Consider the following 19,665-nt stretch of genomic DNA (forward strand, 5'->3'; position numbering starts at 1 on the left):
ATTCTACATTTGGGGGAGAACAACCCTTGTATGTATGTACTGGGGAATGAGATGCTGGAAAGCAGCACTGCAGAAAAGGACCTGGGCATCCTAGAGGATGGAAAGTTAAATATGAGTCAGCAATGCCCTGACAGACGGGAGAGCCAACTGTGTCCTGGGGGGCATCAGCCAAAGCATCACCAGCCAGTCAAGGGAGGGGATTGTCCTGCTCTGCTCTGCACTGGGGAGGCCTCACCTCGAGTCCTGTGTGCAGTTTTGGTCACTACAGTATAAAAAAGACACTAAGCTATTAGAGAATGTCCAAAGGAGGACAACGAAGGTGAAAAGGCCTGGAGGGGAAGCCGTGTGAGGAGCAGCTGAGGGCACTTGGTGTGTTCAGCTGGAGGAGAGGAGACTGAGGGGAGACATCACTGCAGTTACAACTTCCTTGTGAGGGGAAGAAGAGGGGCAGGCACTGATCTCTGCTCTGTGGTGACCAGTGACAGAGGACCTGAGGGAATGGCCTGAAGTTGTGTCAATGGAGGGTTAGGTTGGACATCAGGAAGAGGTTCTTCACCCAGAGAGTGGTTGGCTGCTGGAACAGGTTCCCCAGGGCAGTGGTCACAGCACCAAGCCTGACAGAGTTAAGAAACATTTGGATAGTGCTCTCAGGTACATGGTGTTTTTCTCAGGGCTGTCCTGTGCAGGGACAGGAGTTGGACTTTGGTGATCCTTATGGGCCCCTTCCAACTTACCATATTCTGTAAATGCTCAAAAAAATCTCGATTTACTAAAAGCTTGTTTTGCTGCTCTACAGATAGATCAGAAATCATTAATAAATGTGGTGCTTATAAAATGGAATATTGCAAAATAAGTTTTCTAAAAAGAACCTGACTGTGGCTTTTAAAACTGTCTGTCTTATTAGGCACAGGGTTCAGTGGAGATTACAATGAGTATTTTGGTCTACATGTGGATGAAGATGCTTTGTGTTATCTGATGCTGGCCAATCACATGATTAATACCTTGCATCCAGAATGCATAACCATAGCAGAGGTAAGATCAGAATTTGCCATCCTCAATGACATTAATATTGATTAATTTGCTTTGGGATGTGAATTTCTTATTAATTATCAAGTTGCACTTTGGGTACTCAAGAACTGACATGAGTTGAAAACTATTAATTAGTGGGCAGACTTTGCCTGGTGGGGAAAAACAACTTGAATATGCGCTTTGGGAATTTTCTCTGCATTAATAGATTATTAATTAATGTGGTGATTTCTTTTTTTTTTCCTTCATCACCTTGAACTTGTAATAAGATTTGTTTTTATTAGTTTATTTCTTGTGCATGATAGCCATTTGTCACTAATGCTTCAGGATACTAAAAATTAACAGCCCTAGTGTGGTTTTGCATATTTTGAGTTATATTGGCATAACTGACAATTCCCCTTCAAATTAAATGCAATAAACTTATAAATGTTGAATGTATAGGCTAATTTAAATTTACTATTAAGTTTCTCCAGGTTTCTGAGGGAGTTAATAGATTATATTATTTGAATTGATTGAGATCAATTAACTCTTTTGACAGAAAAATATTGTTGGCATATGGAACTTATAGTATGAAACACCAGAGCATTAAAATTCTATTAATAGGTATGTTTTCACGAATATTTTGTCTTTATCTAAAAGAGACAAAACATGCAAACATTGAGGATTTTTTTTCTGTTACTATGTTTCAATAATTCATTTTATTTAAAAGAAAAAATTGGATCGATCTGATAAAAGTAGGGACTATTTGTATTTCTATTCAAACTTATTGTATTGCTTAAGAGTTCCCTATTTGTTTTCAGCAAACAAAATACAGCTTAACTTTGTTTCTTACTTATGGTAAAGTTTTCTATTATAGACAACCACTGCTAAAAGCTAAACAACAAGCTATCAAAAACAGCATCTGGTGAGCAATTACTAGTAAACTTGAGGGGGTTTCATTGCTTATCTGAAGGAGAAATGTGTTAATTTTCTAGGTGATATTAGATCATAAACGTTCCTACCAATGAAATTCTGAGTTCGGTTGTCTTGTACTACCTGGCTTAAGAGTTTTGGTGGTTTTGTTCTTGTGGGTTTTTTGTGTTTGTTTTTTTTCTTTAATAAGATGTGTCTTCAGTTTCTCTTGCGTAAGTTGAAAGCTGCTTCTTTTTCAATACATAATTTTCTGCCTCGGGGAGTTGCTACACAAATCATAGAATTGATCAATGTGCTGCATGGTTAAAGGAGAATTTCAGAAGGAGAAACTATTGACATAATTGAAAATTACAAAAGTCAATGAAGAATATCTGCTTGCCTATGGAATGCATGCCATGTGAGAAAAATGTTTTTCTCTAGCCATAACTAATTATAATATATTCTTCAATTAATATAATTGATGATTTTTACAGCTTTTTAATATTCTGTTTATTCACTATCTTAGTAATTGTGAAGTTTTTAGGTGTTACTGACTATATGCTTATTTTTTTTCACTTTGGTCTTCCAAATAAAGCTGTGATTAAAGTTTCTTATAATGAGAAGGAAAAGTATTCAGTGAAATTACATCATGCCTGAAGTGTTATAAAAGCAAACAGGCAAAAAATCACCTCTGGTTTCTACTGCTGAGGTTTCTGATTTTATATGCAGCTCATTTTAAATTTGGGTCTGAACAAATGTTTAGAAATTAGCTGTTTAATTGTAACACCACAGAATGGCTTGGGTTGGAAGGGACCTAAAAGATCATCTTGTCCCAACCCCCCTGCCATGGGCAAGGAGACCTTCCACCAGAACAGGTTGCTCAAAACCCCATCCAACCTGGCCTTGAACACTTCCAGGGGTGGGGCATCCACAGCTGCTGTGGGCAACCTGTTCCAGTGCCTCACCACCCTCACAATAATGAGCTTTTTCCTGATATCTAAATATAATTTCTTTCAGTTTGAAGCCATTCTCTCTTGTCCTATCACTACATGCTTTTGCAAAAAGTCCCTCCCCGTCTTTTTTGTAGGCTCCCTTCAGGTACTGAAAGGCTGTAATTAGGTCACCATGAAGCCTTGTTTTTTTCAGGCTGAACAATCCCAATTCTCTCAGCCTTTCCTCATAGGAGAGATCCTCCAGCCCACTGATCATCTTCATGACCCTCTTCTGGACTTGCTCCCACAGGTCCATGTCCTTCCTATGCTGGGGACCCCAGAGCTGGAGGCAGCACTGCGGGTGGGATCTCACCAGAGCAGAGCAGAGGGGCAGAATCCCCTCCCTCACCTGCTGCCCACACTGTGGGATGAGCCCAGGATATGTTTGGCTTTCTGGGCTCCCAGTGCACCTGGCTGGGTCATGTCCGGCCTCTCATCCACCAGCACCCCGAGTCCTTCTCAGCAGGGCTGCTCTCCATCCCTTCATCCCCCAGCCGGGATTGATGCTGGGGGTTACCCCAACCCAGCTGCAGCACCTTGCACTTGAGTCTTGTTAAACCTCATGAGATTCCCATGGGCCCACCTAAACTGGTCCCAGTAGAGACCTTTCCCATCTAATGGCAGCATGCCCAGTGCTGCGTGGGCCATTCCATTGTCAAAAATGCCAATGCTTTGGTGGTGACACCACCTGTGGAGCAATTTATTAATAGGCTCAGACCATCTGTTTCTTCCAGTGTTGCTGCCTTCAACTAGAGTTATAGAGGAGACTGCTTGTGCCTCAGCTTCCCTTACCAGCTTTCCCAAGGCCCTGAAAGCCATTTTGCTTGCCCTTGGACTACACATTGATGCCTCATTGCCTCCTACATGGAAGATCAGTAATGAGTGGTAGTCTGAGGGCCACACCAGGCTAGAAGTTTCCTGGTGGAAGACATACTGAACAAACGAATGCTGAATTTATTTTTATGTGTTTTTTTAGTGTTCAGTTAAAATTTGTAGATAGATATAAATAGTATTAAATTTAGAATTTTACTTCCTAAAAACCCGGCTTTCAAAACTGTGACTCAAAAATAGATGTGAGCTGCTTAAATTTCAGGCTTGGACCTTGTCCAGGTAGGCATCATGGCATCACAGAAAAAGGCTTTTGTTTCATATCATCATGCCCTGTATAACTTGGAGACCATTAGTCTGTTTTTATCCTTCCTGACTGATATAGGAGAACTATTGAACTTCCTTTTATCACATCAAAAAGTTTGGAAAGAATTTCCACTTAATTATTTGGTTTTTACAGCATGTGGAACGTGGATACAGTTTTCTGTGTGATCTAATGACTGCTGACTAAAGGGGGATAATCCCTTCCTTTGATCTCCTGGCTTTGCTGTTCACACAGCCCAGGATGCTGCTGGCCATCCCAGCTGCCAGGGCAGGCTGCTGGCTCATGCTCAGCTTGCTGCTGGCCCAGAGCCCCAGGGCTTTCCCAGCAGAGCTGCTCCCCAGCCTGGCTGACCCAGCCTGTGTGGATGCAGGAGGTCGCCCATCCCAGGGACAGGATTTGACAATTGCCCTTGGTGTTATTCTTGAGCTTTCTGTTGATTGATTCCTCCAGCCAGTCAGGGTCCCTCTGGATGGCAGCCCTGTCTTCCACCCCTGGGGTGCCATCCATGAGCTTCATGGTGATGTGGTTGATCTCACTTATGTCAGAGTGTGTGTGTGTGTGTATGTGTATAACAGCAAATATCTTTTTCAGTAGTCCAGTGCAGAAATTGGATTGAAAACTGGATTGAATCCAGGAAACCAGAATGAGCTTCCTAATTAGGCCCTGGTTCTAGTCAGTATTTAATTCCATAAATTCTCATGTGTAGATGAGAGAGGTGTATGATAATCCATAACCTTTGTCAGTGAAAAGTCGTTCCACCACATAAGTTAATAACATCGAATAATGATGGATATTTTGTAATTATTGGAGACTTGCATTTTCTGTCCAGATAAGCTAACTTTAGCAAGAAAATGCTGTGCGATAAAATTGCCTCGGAACATGGTGAAATAAATATTTTGAGAACTTGGAATTACAAATTTAAGAATGGTCAGCTTCCATCAACATGAAGATGAAAAATTATACAAAGAGCACGTCACTTTCCAGGGCTAGCTTGATCAATAATTCTGGGTTTGCACAGTGGGGAAATAGTAGGGATCATATTTTACTTCCTTACTGTACTTAATATTTAGCCTTTTTTTTCATGCCATTCTTTATGCAAAATATCAATAGACAAAATGAAGGTTTAATTTGTCTTTTGTTGACTGCTTTGTACTTTCTATTGATTACATGGAGCTCAAGAGAGCTAATTATTTCGAACTCTGCATCTACTGAGGTCTCTTCCCCTTCAAATATCTGCTCTGTTAAAGTATTTTGAGGTAGAGTATTTGATGAACAGTCATAATGCTTTTCCCTGTAGCTTTTGCATTCAAACAAGAAATCTGGGTGTAGTAATCGCTGATTTTTATTTTTTTTTAATCTCCCTTAACCAGATGGGTCTCTGAAGCTGTTTATGGAGTTGTGTTTAGAGAGGCTTGTATACAAGTATTGCCGTATGATAGAAAATACAAACTAATAATTGAAATGCCATAGAAATTATGCTGTGGGTTTGTTTTTTTTTAATCTACTTAAGGATGTTTCTGGAATGCCAGCCCTTTGTCGTCCTGTCGCAGAGGGAGGAGGGGGCTTTGATTATCGGCTGGCCATGGCTATCCCGGATAAGTGGATCCAGGTGAGAAAGAACTTCTTCCAAAACACATTCTGCTCTTCAGAGCAGCATGTTTCTCTGTCAGTGCACACACACAGACACTTCTGAATCCTACTGACAAATGTTGCTCTCTCTGCTGTTAATGTCCTATTGAAATAAATTCTGACAAACTTGAGCTCAGGTATTAATGGCTGAAACGAGAGCTGTCAGATATCATGGAGGTTTTCAGGTGAGGAAGTTCAGGGACTGGCATTTTCATTCCAGCTGATATTTGTTTTCTTCTTACAGTACACTTAAACTCAATTTGTTTATTGAAATAACTCAATTTGTTTATTGAAATAACTCAATTGAAATAACCTGTATCTTGCAACTGCTGTAGAATGTGTAATCTATATGGAATGTGAACAGGTAGATAATAAGTTCACCATATGCATATAAATATTTAAGAATCACCCCATCCAACAAACATCCAACAAACCCTCCTGGCACTGTGTGTGTTACTTGGAATAGAATATAGAGCTGAAAGTTTTAACCAAAGTAAACCCAAGGGAATTATGCAAACACCTGCAATTGGTACAGTGGGGCTACAGAAAGAATAATAAAAATCTGTAAATGCTCTTCAAGAACAATAATATACTAATAAGTACTGACTACAACAAGGATTTATATCACATTTTCCTTAATACAGAGAATCACAAAAAAAAGAAAAAAAACAATAAATGATCTCAAAAAGATCTGAAAACTGATGTTTTGGAGAAGGTTTTTCAGTTAGACAACATTGAAATCCCTGGGGCTATCATGATGATCTGAAAGCAATAAATATTTTATACTACCCCTAATACTTCAATAAATATAGTGAGTAGCTAAAAATAAAAGAACAAATTAACTTATCTTCAGCATCTTTCAATTTTGTAACTAGGAGGTGAAAAGCCAATTGAAAAAACAGATTTCAAACCAATTTTTTAAGGAGCTTTTCCAGCAGGGACAGCATCCTTAAACTTTGGAATGTGTAATTTAGATATTTAGATCTTGGAGCACAGTGAGGGCTCAGATTTTTGTACCAACAAGAAATACCTTGTGATGTTTTGAAGTGTGTGGGGGGGGTTGTTTGCAGGGATTTTTGTTGTTGTTGTTGTTTTTCTTTACACCTTCAACTTCCTTATCATGCTTTAGGATAGGCAAAGATAAGCAATTTCCCAGGTAGGCAAAATGCAAGTGGCCAAGTTCATATTGCATAGGAAAAAAAACCCCCAGACTTTAGAATTTTACAAGTACAAAAAATTTGATAATCTGATTTAGCAATCTCTGCTATGGTCTGCTTATTTTAATTTGCAATACTTGGATAGGAAACATAGTTTTATGATGCAGTAAATTCTGTTCTTTAGTGGGAGAAAATCTCACTTCTTCCAGCCTAAACATGTCCTTGTCATGGGCCAGGCGTAGGATGCTGATGGGATTGCAGATCAGCTATGATAGTTTAGCCTGTTTCCCAGCAGAACTCCAGTTATTTAGGAATGTGCTAATTGCACAAGAATGTAGGCAGGAAGCTTTTAGCTAAGGAAACAGCAAATAAGCAGCCACAATAGAGAACATGAAGTTGAAGAAAGGTGATGTACTTAGTTTGTTACCACATTTCTTGAGGGGGAAAATAAAGCTGAAATCATCGGAAGGGAAACGTTTAGAACCAGTTGTCTATCAGTTGTTATCAAACTCTCCTACACTGCTTGCTCTCATTTCTCTCCAGTTTTTAAGTGTACACCTGTCAATAGTAAGTTTTCTAGGTAACTTTTTAAAATCAGCTTTAAAACTGAAGGATCCCATTAATTAATTCTGAGGAATCTGTAAAAGTAAGAAAGATAAACTATTTGTCATAACAGTGACTGTACTAGTTCAAAGATATGTGTAGTACATAATATGTGGCTGCTTAAGGACCTGGAAGTATTCAGAGCCAGAACTTATGGACTCAGGAAAGAAAAAAACAACAAAAAAACCCAAAATACAAACGAAAAACAACAAGGAAAGGAAAACATGACTGTTCAGGAGTACATGGCCAGTTAGAATCAGAAAGTTAAATTTTACAGCATGATATTAGCCATCTTGGTGTTATTGCCTTTTTATCACTTTTATTTTTATGTCTGTATATTTATGTATATGTATTTAAGTTGTGGTGATCAATGGAGGTCTGTAAAGTAGTATTTGAAAAAAAGAAAGGGCTAACACTGAAATAAAACCAGATTCAGAAGAGGGAGGAAATAATGTCATATGAGGCAGAAAATTCCTATTAAAGGGATTTAATTTAAATTGCTGAAAATCAGGAGGCACCACGCAGCCCAGTGATTAAGAAGTATTTGAAAGCTCTCATATGCCAGGGTTGCATCTCCTGATGTTGTGGACCAGGTAGGTGTGTGCCCACATATTTTTTTCCTGGGTTTTGGTGCAGTGCTTTCTTGCAGGTCCTATCAATCACATTACCTGCTGTATTGGAGGATTCATGCAACAGAGGGCACATTGTGTCCATGCTTCCACATGGAAGTATAGGAGAAACAAAATATTCTAGTTATTTATGTGGTAGAATTGAAAAGGAAAAAAGAAAAATCTCTTTGGATGGTCAGAGAACAGGAGAAGAGAAGTTGAATTACTACAGTTCAAAATCCATTGGACATTTCTGTGCCAAGATAATGCTACATGCTTTCAGTTAAAACAGCAATAAATTTTCAGGGATCTTTCTTCTGTTTTCCTGCAGATAATTAAGGAACTGAAAGATGAAGACTGGAACATGGGCAATATTGTGCATACATTAACGAACAGACGGTATGAAGAAAAATACATTGCTTATGCAGAGAGTCATGACCAGGTATGTTATCTGTTTGTTTATTTATAAGAAATAAAAGATAATGTTTATAGATTTGGTGGGTTTTCTTTTTCAAAATGAGGCAAGAGTTGAGAAGGATAGCAAGAATTTTAGAGATAGGTAGATGTGGACTACTGCTCATTTTTTTACTAGTTTTTAATTTTTTGTAGGGTTTTCTTGAGTTTTTTTATTTTGTTTTGATCCTTCACTTTAATAAAGGAGTCCTGCCTGGAGTGGGTGGGTAATGTTGATTTTCAGTTTTGTTTTATTTTTAAGAAATTAATGGTAGAATCTTGTTTTGTCTGTCATGGAACACAGGGAGGTGTATAATCCATGCTTTTGAAAATCTTGTTTCAGCAATCTGGAGCACTGTTTATGAAAAACATAAACAACATCCCAATTTAGAAAATTTGTTCATTGAATCAGTGTTTGTGACTGTTATATTCCCTTCACAAAGAGCTTTCCTCTCTAAAAGGATTGCAAACATCCTCTTTTGAGACCTAAAAGAAATATTCTGTAACATTTTGGTTCAAAACACAGTAACAGTAATAGTTCCGTGTATGGAAAAATGAAAAAATAATGATAGATTTGGATAACACTCATCTCCCACAATCTTTTTGACAGTTCTTTCTGAAGAGTCAGAAAACATTAGTCAAGAATTATAAAATTAGGAATTTAAACATTTCATTAGAAACTAATATTTTTTTTCCTTAAGTAACTACCTTCAACTTTTTCATTACGTAGAAGTTGATATTCTATTTCCTGTACCTCTATAATAAAAGTCAACAGAAGTGTCCAAAACAAAGTCTGTATTTTATTTTAAAAAGAGAATTCTGCATTTATCATTCAGTTTATTCATTTCGTGTACCTATTTACATTCTAACCTCAGACTCTTACAGTGTTCACTTAAGGCATGAGACAAGACTCATGATCCTGGCAAAGAACTTCAGAAATTACTTGGAAATCTATATTATTGTATGATAATTTGCTTTCATCAAACCTGGTTCTTCATCCTAAAGCATGACATATAACATTACTGTTGCTGTTCTTTTATTTTATGATGATTTTTATTAATTAAGTTGTTTTCTATATCACTAGGTGTTTTTAGTTTAGAATCTCATACTTGGGAAAAATCTGTTTATTTTAATTAAAATAAAAAAATGATTGCAGGTATACATCAGGTTGATATGTGAAAAGTAGGATAGAGAAACAAAATGGGAGTGTAGATAAAATTCAGTCTGAAGATGCTGGAAGTGACACATGTGAGGGTACAATTCTAATTTCTTATATTTTATAATGGGCTATGAACTGACTATTACCAGTCAGAATACAAGGGCTTGTGGTTATAAGTGTGTGAAAATAGCAGCTTGAAGCTAATTACTGTCAAAAAAGCAGATGCAGTCCTGGAATTATTATGAATGGGATGGAGAACAAAGGGCACAGTCAGCACGCCTGGAGTCTTTCATGGTTCGTGGGCATGTTGAATGTTGGAGGCAGATTTGGTCCTTTGTCTCCAAGGATATACAGCATATGTGGAAAAAGTGCTGTGAGAGAGTTGGTAAGAAGGTCAGCAGGTGTGGATTGGTTTTCATCAGAAGAAAACTAAATAGAGTAAGATTCTTCAGGGTAGCAAAGTGATCATTGAAGGGGGAAATATGTCTGGTAATAAAATCATGGCTATCATAGAAAACAAGAATAGGGAACATTTACCTTCTCTTTGAATTGAAAGATTAGGGGATATTAAATGACACTAACAAATGCCACATTCTGAGTCCAGAGAATAGCTCATTGCAGTCTTCAATCTTGTCATTGTCATGTAGGAATTTTTTTAATTTTTTTTTTTTAAAGTCTGTTTTTTTCCTAAGGGAATAATCTGTAGATTGTCTCTTATATTGTCAGTTGGAAATCTAAAGGATGATTGTGCTTTTCAGCCAGACCTGCTTACAATTCATCTGTCCCTTTGGAATTTAGTGAGTTTTCATGCAAGAGTATAAAATGAAAATTAGGCTAATTGAACAAAAATTAGCTATTTACACATAATTGCTCCAAAACATTTTCAACTACTTGCATGATAGTATATTAGAATAGCATTTGTGTGGCCTTTCTCAAGTAGCAGTAAGCACTAGCAAGTTGGTAATTCAGTCACTGCTTTTAGACAGAATTACTAGTTGTTTTTTTTTTCTCTTGTGTGAAATCACAGAAAACCAATCACCTTCTTGATTGCATATAAATGAATGCTTCGTACTCATTCTGCATCTCTAAAGCAGGAGCTTTGTTAATACCCTTCTATTTTCACATTCCAGGAACTTCACTTGGGATGTTTGCTTTCTCATTTCCTGTGTTTTCTGTAAAAATTCCCAAGTGGTAGGTCACTTGTGACTTACTGAGTTGATGCTGACATGCCACATTTTGTTACCTGTAGGCAAAAAAAAAAAGTTCTTAGAGGTAATTATGCAGTTTGATCCCATCAGGTGAAATGTAGGATGTCAGAAGGGGTTAGACAGCTGTTTATTATCATATAATAACGATAATAATATTATCCTATCGGTCTGGGGAGCCCCAGTAACCACATGGAGAGTTAAAACAGACACTGGAGTCTGACATCCAGTTGAGGCTCAGCTCATGGACATCCCTGCCTCAGTGTAGACCCTTCCTCTTTTTGGCCTCATACTAGATCTGTATCACACTCACATGATTGCACACCACACAACACACAGGGTCAGTAATTAGAAGGTGGGATTGCTGTGACCTGGTGATCATAGGCAGTGGCAGGAAGGTTTCTTTGGGAACAGGGACTAGATCATGCACCCTGAGCCATGTCCTTGGCTCCTCACCAATCTTGCAACTCCTCCCCTTACGATACAGAGCACCTGCTGTAAAAAACAAAACAAGAAAAAATTAGGAACACTTCTGTCTTCTTGAACTGTTCTAGGCACTTGTTGGTGATAAGACATTGGCTTTTCGACTGATGGATGCAGAGATGTACACAAACATGAGCGTGCTCATGCCTCTTACGCCAGTTATCGATCGTGGAATACAGCTCCATAAAATGATTCGTCTCATTACTCATGCACTCGGAGGGGAGAGCTATCTGAACTTCATGGGTAAGTAATCTTGCGAACAAGTCTCTCGTTTTCTCATCTCCAGAATGCTTGGCAGGGAAATAAAATGATCTGACATCATCTTACATGCACGGTATTTATCACGATGCTGAAGTTTAGAGCATAAATACTTCTATAGATTTAGTACAAAAGGTGATATGCGGTGTTTTTCTGTCTGTAAGATGTATTGTAAGACAAGAAAATAAAATCAAGATGGTTCCTAACTGTAACACATATAACTTTTAAAAACATGGTAAGCTGTATTTCAGGGTACTTTTATTTACAACTACTCAGGTATTTTAGTTGTTGTTTTGCAAGTTTGTCAGATGGTGAACCATGGCTCATGCAGCTGGGTTGTATTTTGTCTCTATTCTTTTACTTTCCTAAACTTTTTAGGATCACAGTGAATTTACTTAAGATAGCTCATTAGTATAGTGTTTATTTCAGTTATTAATTGTCAGGAAGCAGTCTGGGATCAGTTGACTTGTATTTCATTGCTTCTTAGTGAAGAGCAGAGGCTTAATGAGGTAGGCAAGGACAAATCACAGAGACAGGAGGCACATTCTCCTATCAAATCCCAGAAATTGTGAGAGCTAGTAGTACTTTCCTTTTGTCCATAAGCTGTAAAACACAACTGTTGCCTTTTTTCTGAAGCTCAATTTCTACAAGAAAGTTCAATGGTTAATCTCATTTAATGAGCCAGTTACAATTCCATGTGGTCATCTTAGAAGTGGAATGTTGATCTTAGTTTCGTCCAAAATTCTGAAGCTATTTATGCTCGCTGCTCTTTACCATATGCATTCCTTCAATTTCTTTGCAAACTAGTTCTTACTTTATACTAAAAATCACAATTTCATCATGTGGTGTGACAAGTTCTGTATAGCAGTTCTGATAGTCTCGTAGGGGAAAAAAAAAGGCTGAAAGTCTGCTGTAAAATCATTTCAGTTTTCTGATCATAAACCACTTCAAAAGTATAGAAATCTTAGCACAGTATTTTCTTCTACTTTTGTTGTTAAACAGTTTATTTTATAAATTCCAAGTGGACTGTTGAATGTATATTGCCTTTCTTCCATGATAGTATATTTAACAATATTTTTTTCTGATTAAAAAACTAGAGAACATAAGGCAGCGGTGACATTGGATTTAAGCACATCTGTAGGGGTATATGTTCTCTTTCTTGGTATTAGAAGAAAAATACCATGTTTGTTTTCTTAAAAAGGATTGAAGCAAGTTCAGTACAGAACAAATTAATTCAGTATATGCAACACTAGTAAAACTATTATTTCCAATAAAATACCGAATTTTTTCTCAGGAGTGAAGAGGAGTTAATGAAATAAATATTTATGAAGTGTGCAATCAGGCACCAAAACGTGCAAGGTGTGAGGTGTGTGCATCCATTCAAATTAGTGATACTACAATAGTTAAGGAAGCAGGTGTTTAAAAAATACTCCAGCTAAACTGCAGATGTCTTTGCCCCAGATTGACTTGGTAAGATTAGAAAAATGATCAGTAATTCAGTGTGGCATGTTAAATCCAGTGTGTCAATGCAGGTTGATTGAGCAATTAATATTGGGTATCTTTGAGTACTGCAAATGTTTCAGTAACTACCTAATAGTTTGCTATATGTAAAGGTGAAAAGATTGTAATAAATGTTGGCAGGGGAAGCATATAAATTCAGAATGCTGGTAGCCCTGTGTACTTAAAATGTGTGTTTCATCCTGCTATCTAGTTAAGCAAATACAGTGACAAATGAATTCTTTAACTTCCAGTTTTATGTGAATGCTGGCAGTAAGAAAGAAAAGCCTCCTGTAGGGTGGGGGAAGGAGTGGAAACCTTATTTCACAACACCTGGAGAAGACATTCCAGGTGCCTGTGTGCTTCCCTAGGTGCTCCCATATGCATCTTATACCTTCTTTTTCTGAGAATAAAGAGAGCAAAGCAACGCGCTGCTTTCTCAGTGCTTTGCTCGCCTTGTGGGAAAACCGACTGCATCTACAGAACGTTGTGTCAGGAGTGGAAACTTGTGTTCTCAAATGTATCCTGGAACTTCTCTTTGAAGATCTGGAATAATATTTAATTACAGGTGTGTTGGAGCAACATTTGTGTTTCATACGTGCAGATCCCTGTTGAGGGAAGTGGTGCCCCGTTGAACACCGAACACTGATTGTGGCTTTCTCCCCTCTCTCACTCTCCACACTGGGTGGTTCTTTGTCCTTCTTACTTGGATTTGTAGGAAACCACTGCAAAAATCCTGAAAGTTGTGGTTCTTATTTTTCGTCTTTGAGTTAATTTTCACCAAAGGCTTTTATTTTTCTTTCCAGTTGCTTGTATCCTGGTATTGGCAAGCAGTGATGTATGCAAACTTAAATGTGAATAGGAAAGTTTTGTCGTTTCAGTAAATTGGTTTGCTTGTAACAAAAACCTTGGGGAGCATTCTTTCCTCCAGTCTGTGCTTTGGTTTTCTGTGCAGTTTTACAAGTGATCTCTGGGGCTTCATGTGTGCATCTGGCATGGAAGACTTAACCCAGAAAAGGAAAAACTCTATATGCTTGGCTGAAAATGAGAATAACAATGATAAACAGCCTGCTGTAGTGAATGAACACTCTGGAAGGCTAGTTTGTTTCATAGTAAACAATAATAATAGTAAAAAATTAGCAATTGTTTTGAAACTTATGCCGTGTCTAGATTCTCTTTCTTCAGAGCAAGTAGAGCTCAACACTCCCAATGTAGGTGTCAATTGTTCAACCCAATTCTTGTTTTAAGCAGGGATTTTAATACTGAGACTGCCCACTACTGGTCAGAAGATGACATGGGACTTTAGGCAGTTACAAAAATTCCAAGTTCTTCTGCACAATATTTTAGTAGGAGCACATGTGCTGCTTCTTTAGGGGTTTATAGCTTCACATCTAATTTTCCATGAAGATGTAGGCATAGACAATGCACATTTGATTGTCTGAACTTAAGTGACACTCAGGACCTCAGCAGTTACAGTGTGTGTCTCTATTAAATAGTGAAAGTAATCCTTTAATTGTAAATAATATGAAAAAAACCTCTATTCCTACTGAAGTATTTTTCTTTGTAGTTGTAGTGATATTGGAATACAATATGCATCTAGTTAACTTAAAACCAGAAAAATATGTGGAAAAATATTTTGGACATAGATTTTTGCCCTCCCTGATATCAGGATTTGAAAACAAATCCAGAATGAAAACCCTGTATCTGACTAAAATTCCTAATTGTCAATTTTAGCCCTCTACAAAATAACAAAGGGGCTTGAGATTCGAGTCTTAATACCTCGATTGCTAAACAAGGACTAATAGAAGTTGCTATAATACTTCTAGAGTATTACAGGAATCTTCTGATCTCAGCTTGAAAATAAAGCAACCACTGTTGTTACCCACTGGACAATGTTTAACTTCAGTGTAAAGGCTCACACGAATTTCCTGCAAATAATATTGAACTACAAAACTGTTCTCTCTGTGTATCCTTCCATTTTCCTTTGGCTTCATTTTCTATCTGACCCCTGAAGAAAAGCTGTAGACAACTGTAAATTGTTCCTTTCCTCTAAATTTTCTTTTTCTATTATCTTCCTCATTTCAACCCTGCAGGACATGTGAAGAAGCTGTGCCAGTTCTGTGAACTTGTTTCCAAGTTCTCTCCATATATTGCAAGATACATCTGCTTGTCTAGATTTAGACAAGTTGGTTTTTTGCCTTGAATATACATAAGATACAACCCAAGGGGCCTTAAATAGCATTTTGGGTCCTAGGGATCCTTCATAGCACAAATACATAATGTTTTATGCCACTGTAGGGTCTTCCTTTTCAGCTTGCTAACAAGAATTTTCTTGCTTCAGTTTTCATTTTAAATTGGCTTAAACTCCTATCTATTGATTTAAATGGGGATTAGTTCCTACAAGAATCTCTAGCACTATTTTTTCGTTACTCTTCTATAATAAAGCAACTTGTAATTAGGACTCCAGAGAGCAAGTCTTCCTCCCTACAAAACAATTTTTGAGATTATATATATGTATATATATGTATCTCCATATATAGCCGGGAAGTTATTTGCAGTAACTAGAACATTTTCTGCAATCATGAGCATTGACTGATGGTGTTCCTGTTTGGGTTCACATTTACCTGTTTCACTAGTATCAGATTTGTTAAGCTTCCTCTTTCCCACTTGTTAGTTTATTTACACAGTAGTTTTATCCACCTTCTCTAGTCATCAGGGTTCTTATCATGCACCAAAACAGTTTCTTCTCTAATGCTTTGGTGTGATGAGACCTTGTTCTTTCTAAAAGTAAAATGCTATGCATCATATATTCCTCTGAGTATTTTAGAGAGAGAAACTTGGATATTTTTTCATTTATTTACTTTTAAACTAAGGGATTTCATAACAGAAGGCTTTTGAAAAAGTATTGACAAATGAGAACAGGAACGGTGCAAAAATTGTATCAGTAGCATGAATATCAGGGAAAGGAACATACTATTTACTTTAAGAATATTGATTAAAACCTGAAATAAAAATTATACAGCATAACTTACAATATAAATGGGAATGTTGCTTTAGACAGAATCTGAACTACTACTTTTATTGCTGCCTATTCTAGATAAAAAAGAATTTTATCAAGAGCAAGCTTAAACCTAAGAGAGTTTGATTCTCCTAGGCATTTTGCAAGCAAATCACTTGCATTTTTACACTTTTTTCTGTACACTTTCTAATGCTTATTACTCCTGTGCACTGGTGACTTTTTAGACCATGACCTAAAACGTGGCCTTGCAAGAGCAAATGCTCTTCCGACCTGCTCACTTCAGTCGACTCCTCCTGATAAACAACCTTGAAGTGCTCAGTTGGTGCAAACTGCAGCTTTAGGAGAGGCAGTTTGAAGTCATCCTTCTTAATATCCTTACCTGGTGCAGCTGACAAATGTGCTGCCAGTTCTGGTGGGTGCTTTAATTTCATGGCAGTCTGACAGAAAGCAATTATGTTCATTTTAAGGTAGGAAACAAGAAGTGTGTAATCCGAAATCTTACCTACAGTTTGTCAAAGACTTGGTGGTAGATCACCTACAATTTGGTTGTGTATTACACCATGTGCCCCTACTCACAACTTGGGTTGGGCAGTGGCAGTAGAAAGAATCCATATATATATATATATATATTAGTCTTCATTAATCACTTCAAGAGTTTCTTCTGCAAGGTGTAGAAGTGCAAGCTGTTAATATTTGTTGCTCATTAAGAGCTGATTGAAACAAACTCCATTTCTACACTTGCTCAAAACACATTAGACCAACTGAGAGAAAAGCACTTAAAACTGTCTCATAGTTTGAAACTAAGCCACACACATGCAAGCCTATCTTATCCCACCTTCTCTTCACCAGTTGTTAGGTCCAAATACTAGGACATACTATTGTTGTGGCAGTGGATTGTGCATCCTTCTTGAAAGAACAGGGAATAAAGCTCCAGAGGTCTATAATTTATTTAAATACATCAGTAAAAAGGTCAGTAACAGCAATCTATGTATGTGATGGTGTCAGTGTCCACACTGTGGCTTCTTAAATCAGGAACCTTGAAACAGAAACCTTCATGGGCAGCAGTGTCCTCAGAACTGCTTGAGAATCAACAGTTCAATCACTGCCTTCACAGAGTGAAATCCAGGTGGGATTTTCCAGGATGGGAGGGAGAATAGTCTAAATCAAGGTCTTTCAGAGTAATCTTGATGTTTCCTGAGTTTGTTCCCACATCTGCTGGGTATCAAATATGCCAGAATTATCAGTGGAGTAGGTTTATAGTGTATCAAGCCATTCTGACATTGTGCACTTCAGTTACGAGACGTTGGGTTTGGGTTTATGGATGGGACTCATATTTTGTATTTGTATTTCATTTATTATTATGCTTTATTTATTAGTATGCCATCATTTAACCGTGGTGATATTGTTATTGGAACTTCTGCTAATGTCTCAAGCTTTGTTCCTAAGACTCCATCTGTTGACTTGCATATTGTATGATTTGTACAGCTCAGAGTTGAGGCTTGGAACAGTTTTTCTGTCACCATGTATGAGTGCATAAAGCCTGGTCTACTGTTGTGATAGTTGGTGTGATGGATAGAGTTTCATGTCTGCTGCTTCGACAGCCTTTGGTTTTGCTTTATTGTTGTTTTGAAGAAAAATCACAGAAATAGGCCTCTGTGTTAAAGCTTTACAGTATATATTATGATTATTGCACTTTCAGCACAGGTTTTTTGAGTAATTTCTCTTTTTACTTTTTCAGAATGATAATTTATTACAGAAATTATGACAAAGTTAATATCATGAAATACTTTTTTCACATCTTCTGGATTTCTAACTCTACAGAGCATGGCTGTTATTCTCTCCTTTCATAATTACTTTTTTTCCCCTCCATAGCTGTAAAATTCAGAATTTCTTTTCAGTAAACTATAACTGAATTATTTACAGATGACATTTATTTAGTTTTACTTAGCTGTTTTTTATGAAAAAATAGATATAAAGACTACAATATTCTTACTAAATTATATTTCGCTTTCAGCTTCTTCACCTGGAATCCAAATAAATTGTAAAGCAACAGGTTTACTTCCCTTTCAGTTTTATTGCTATTTTTAAGCGCTGTAAAAGCTCTGTCATAAAAATGTAGCTCAAGTTTCTTGGGAGGGCATATAAATGTACATATTTATACGTGAGTCCTCAGATGTTGTCCAAAGTTAAGATTTTTGTAGAGGACAGTATATTCTTGCCTGTTAGTATGGAATTTTGATAACTTGTGTAAATTTGGTAGTATATTGAAAATTTATTTTTATATCTACGATAGAGGTTTCTTTGCTCAATGGTTCGTTCAGTGTGTAAGCAATCAAGCGTAGCCATCTTCCATGTTCAGTGCTGTGGTTAAATTGGATTCAAACAAAATGCTTTGACTATTTTCTGTTTACATAATCTTGTGCTTTGAAATGTTACATATTTATAATTGTTTTTAAAATCTTCTAAAGCTCGGTTCACCCTATGAACAATTTGTTAATCGTTAGGGCTTCAGAAGAAACTCAGCCTTTCAAGGTGTGTAAAGATGCCTTTGTGAGATGACTTTGCTCATAGTGCCTTTTCAGAGAGGAAAAATTATCTAGCTGGTTCTCTCTTCTGAGCAGAGAGCACTTTTGGGGATGTGTATGTGTTTTTCTTATTCACATGAAGCTTTGGTCTGTCACTGTATTCAGAATGACAGCTTGAGTAGACTTGCTGTATCTGGCCTATAAATTTCTGCTTCTGGCGCTCTGGGTCCTTGTTGGAAAACACAATGCAGAACTTAAATAAAAAAAAATTTTCAAATTTTCAAGTAAATAGGAAGTTGATCTACAGATAAAACCAAAGTCCATCATTCAGGTCTCCGTTATAATTTGCCTTTTTGAGAAAGAGAGAGGAGACTTGTTTGGAGAGTTTTCCCTCTGTTGTACCTTCTTCAATAAGTTCATGTAATAACATGTAGTTTTCACACAAAACTTGGCTTCTGCCACATCACAGAGCAGAGGAGTAATGTTTATTTCCAAGTTTCAGTGTCACTAATGAAATGCTTAGTGCAGGAGGTCACTCATTTCCTAGCTGCCAGGTGTCTACAGAATTGATATACCTGATAAAAACTAAATCTGTGCAAGAACTTCATGTGTAAGGGCAGGAAAAAAGGCCAGACATGCCCTGTTCAAACAGTTCAAATATGATGTTGATGTTAAAGCTTTTGCTTTTTCTCCCTGCTGGTCACTGTACTTCATGCAATTTTGATGCTGATAATTTATCAGTGCTCATTTTAAGTTGCTTAATTTTTGAAACCCCCCCATGACAAAAAGAAGCTACAACAGCAGCCTCTTACCACACCCAGCTGTGTTTCACTTCTACTTTCTGCAGCCTGTCTGTACTCAGTAGCCTGGAAAGGGCTCACCAATTGCCTGACTGAGAGAAAAATGGAGCTATTTGTCCAAAGCCATCTACCAAAGAGCAAAAAATTTCTTCCTGATTATACTTTGTAGGCTGGCTTTTCAAGAGAGAGAGAGAGAGGTGACACAAT

The 19,665-nt window shown here is 37.3% G+C and overlaps 1 protein-coding gene across 2 annotated transcripts in view; it reads left to right on the forward strand.

Annotated features, from left to right (window-relative positions):
- The window catches only part of GBE1 (1,4-alpha-glucan branching enzyme 1), a 150,490-nt gene that overhangs the window by 93,291 nt on the left and 37,534 nt on the right, over positions 1 to 19,665 (forward strand). For both annotated transcript variants that reach the window (XM_032680022.1, XM_032680023.1), the window contains exons 9-12: positions 905 to 1,032; positions 5,573 to 5,671; positions 8,391 to 8,501; positions 11,431 to 11,602. In XM_032680022.1, coding sequence (XP_032535913.1) covers positions 905 to 1,032; positions 5,573 to 5,671; positions 8,391 to 8,501; positions 11,431 to 11,602 — 510 coding nt within the window. The remainder of the gene's footprint in view (positions 1 to 904; positions 1,033 to 5,572; positions 5,672 to 8,390; positions 8,502 to 11,430; positions 11,603 to 19,665) is intronic.

The sequence above is a fragment of the Chiroxiphia lanceolata genome, chromosome 2 (assembly GCF_009829145.1).
Source record: "Chiroxiphia lanceolata isolate bChiLan1 chromosome 2, bChiLan1.pri, whole genome shotgun sequence".
In the NCBI taxonomy this organism is placed as follows: Eukaryota; Metazoa; Chordata; class Aves; order Passeriformes; family Pipridae; genus Chiroxiphia; species Chiroxiphia lanceolata.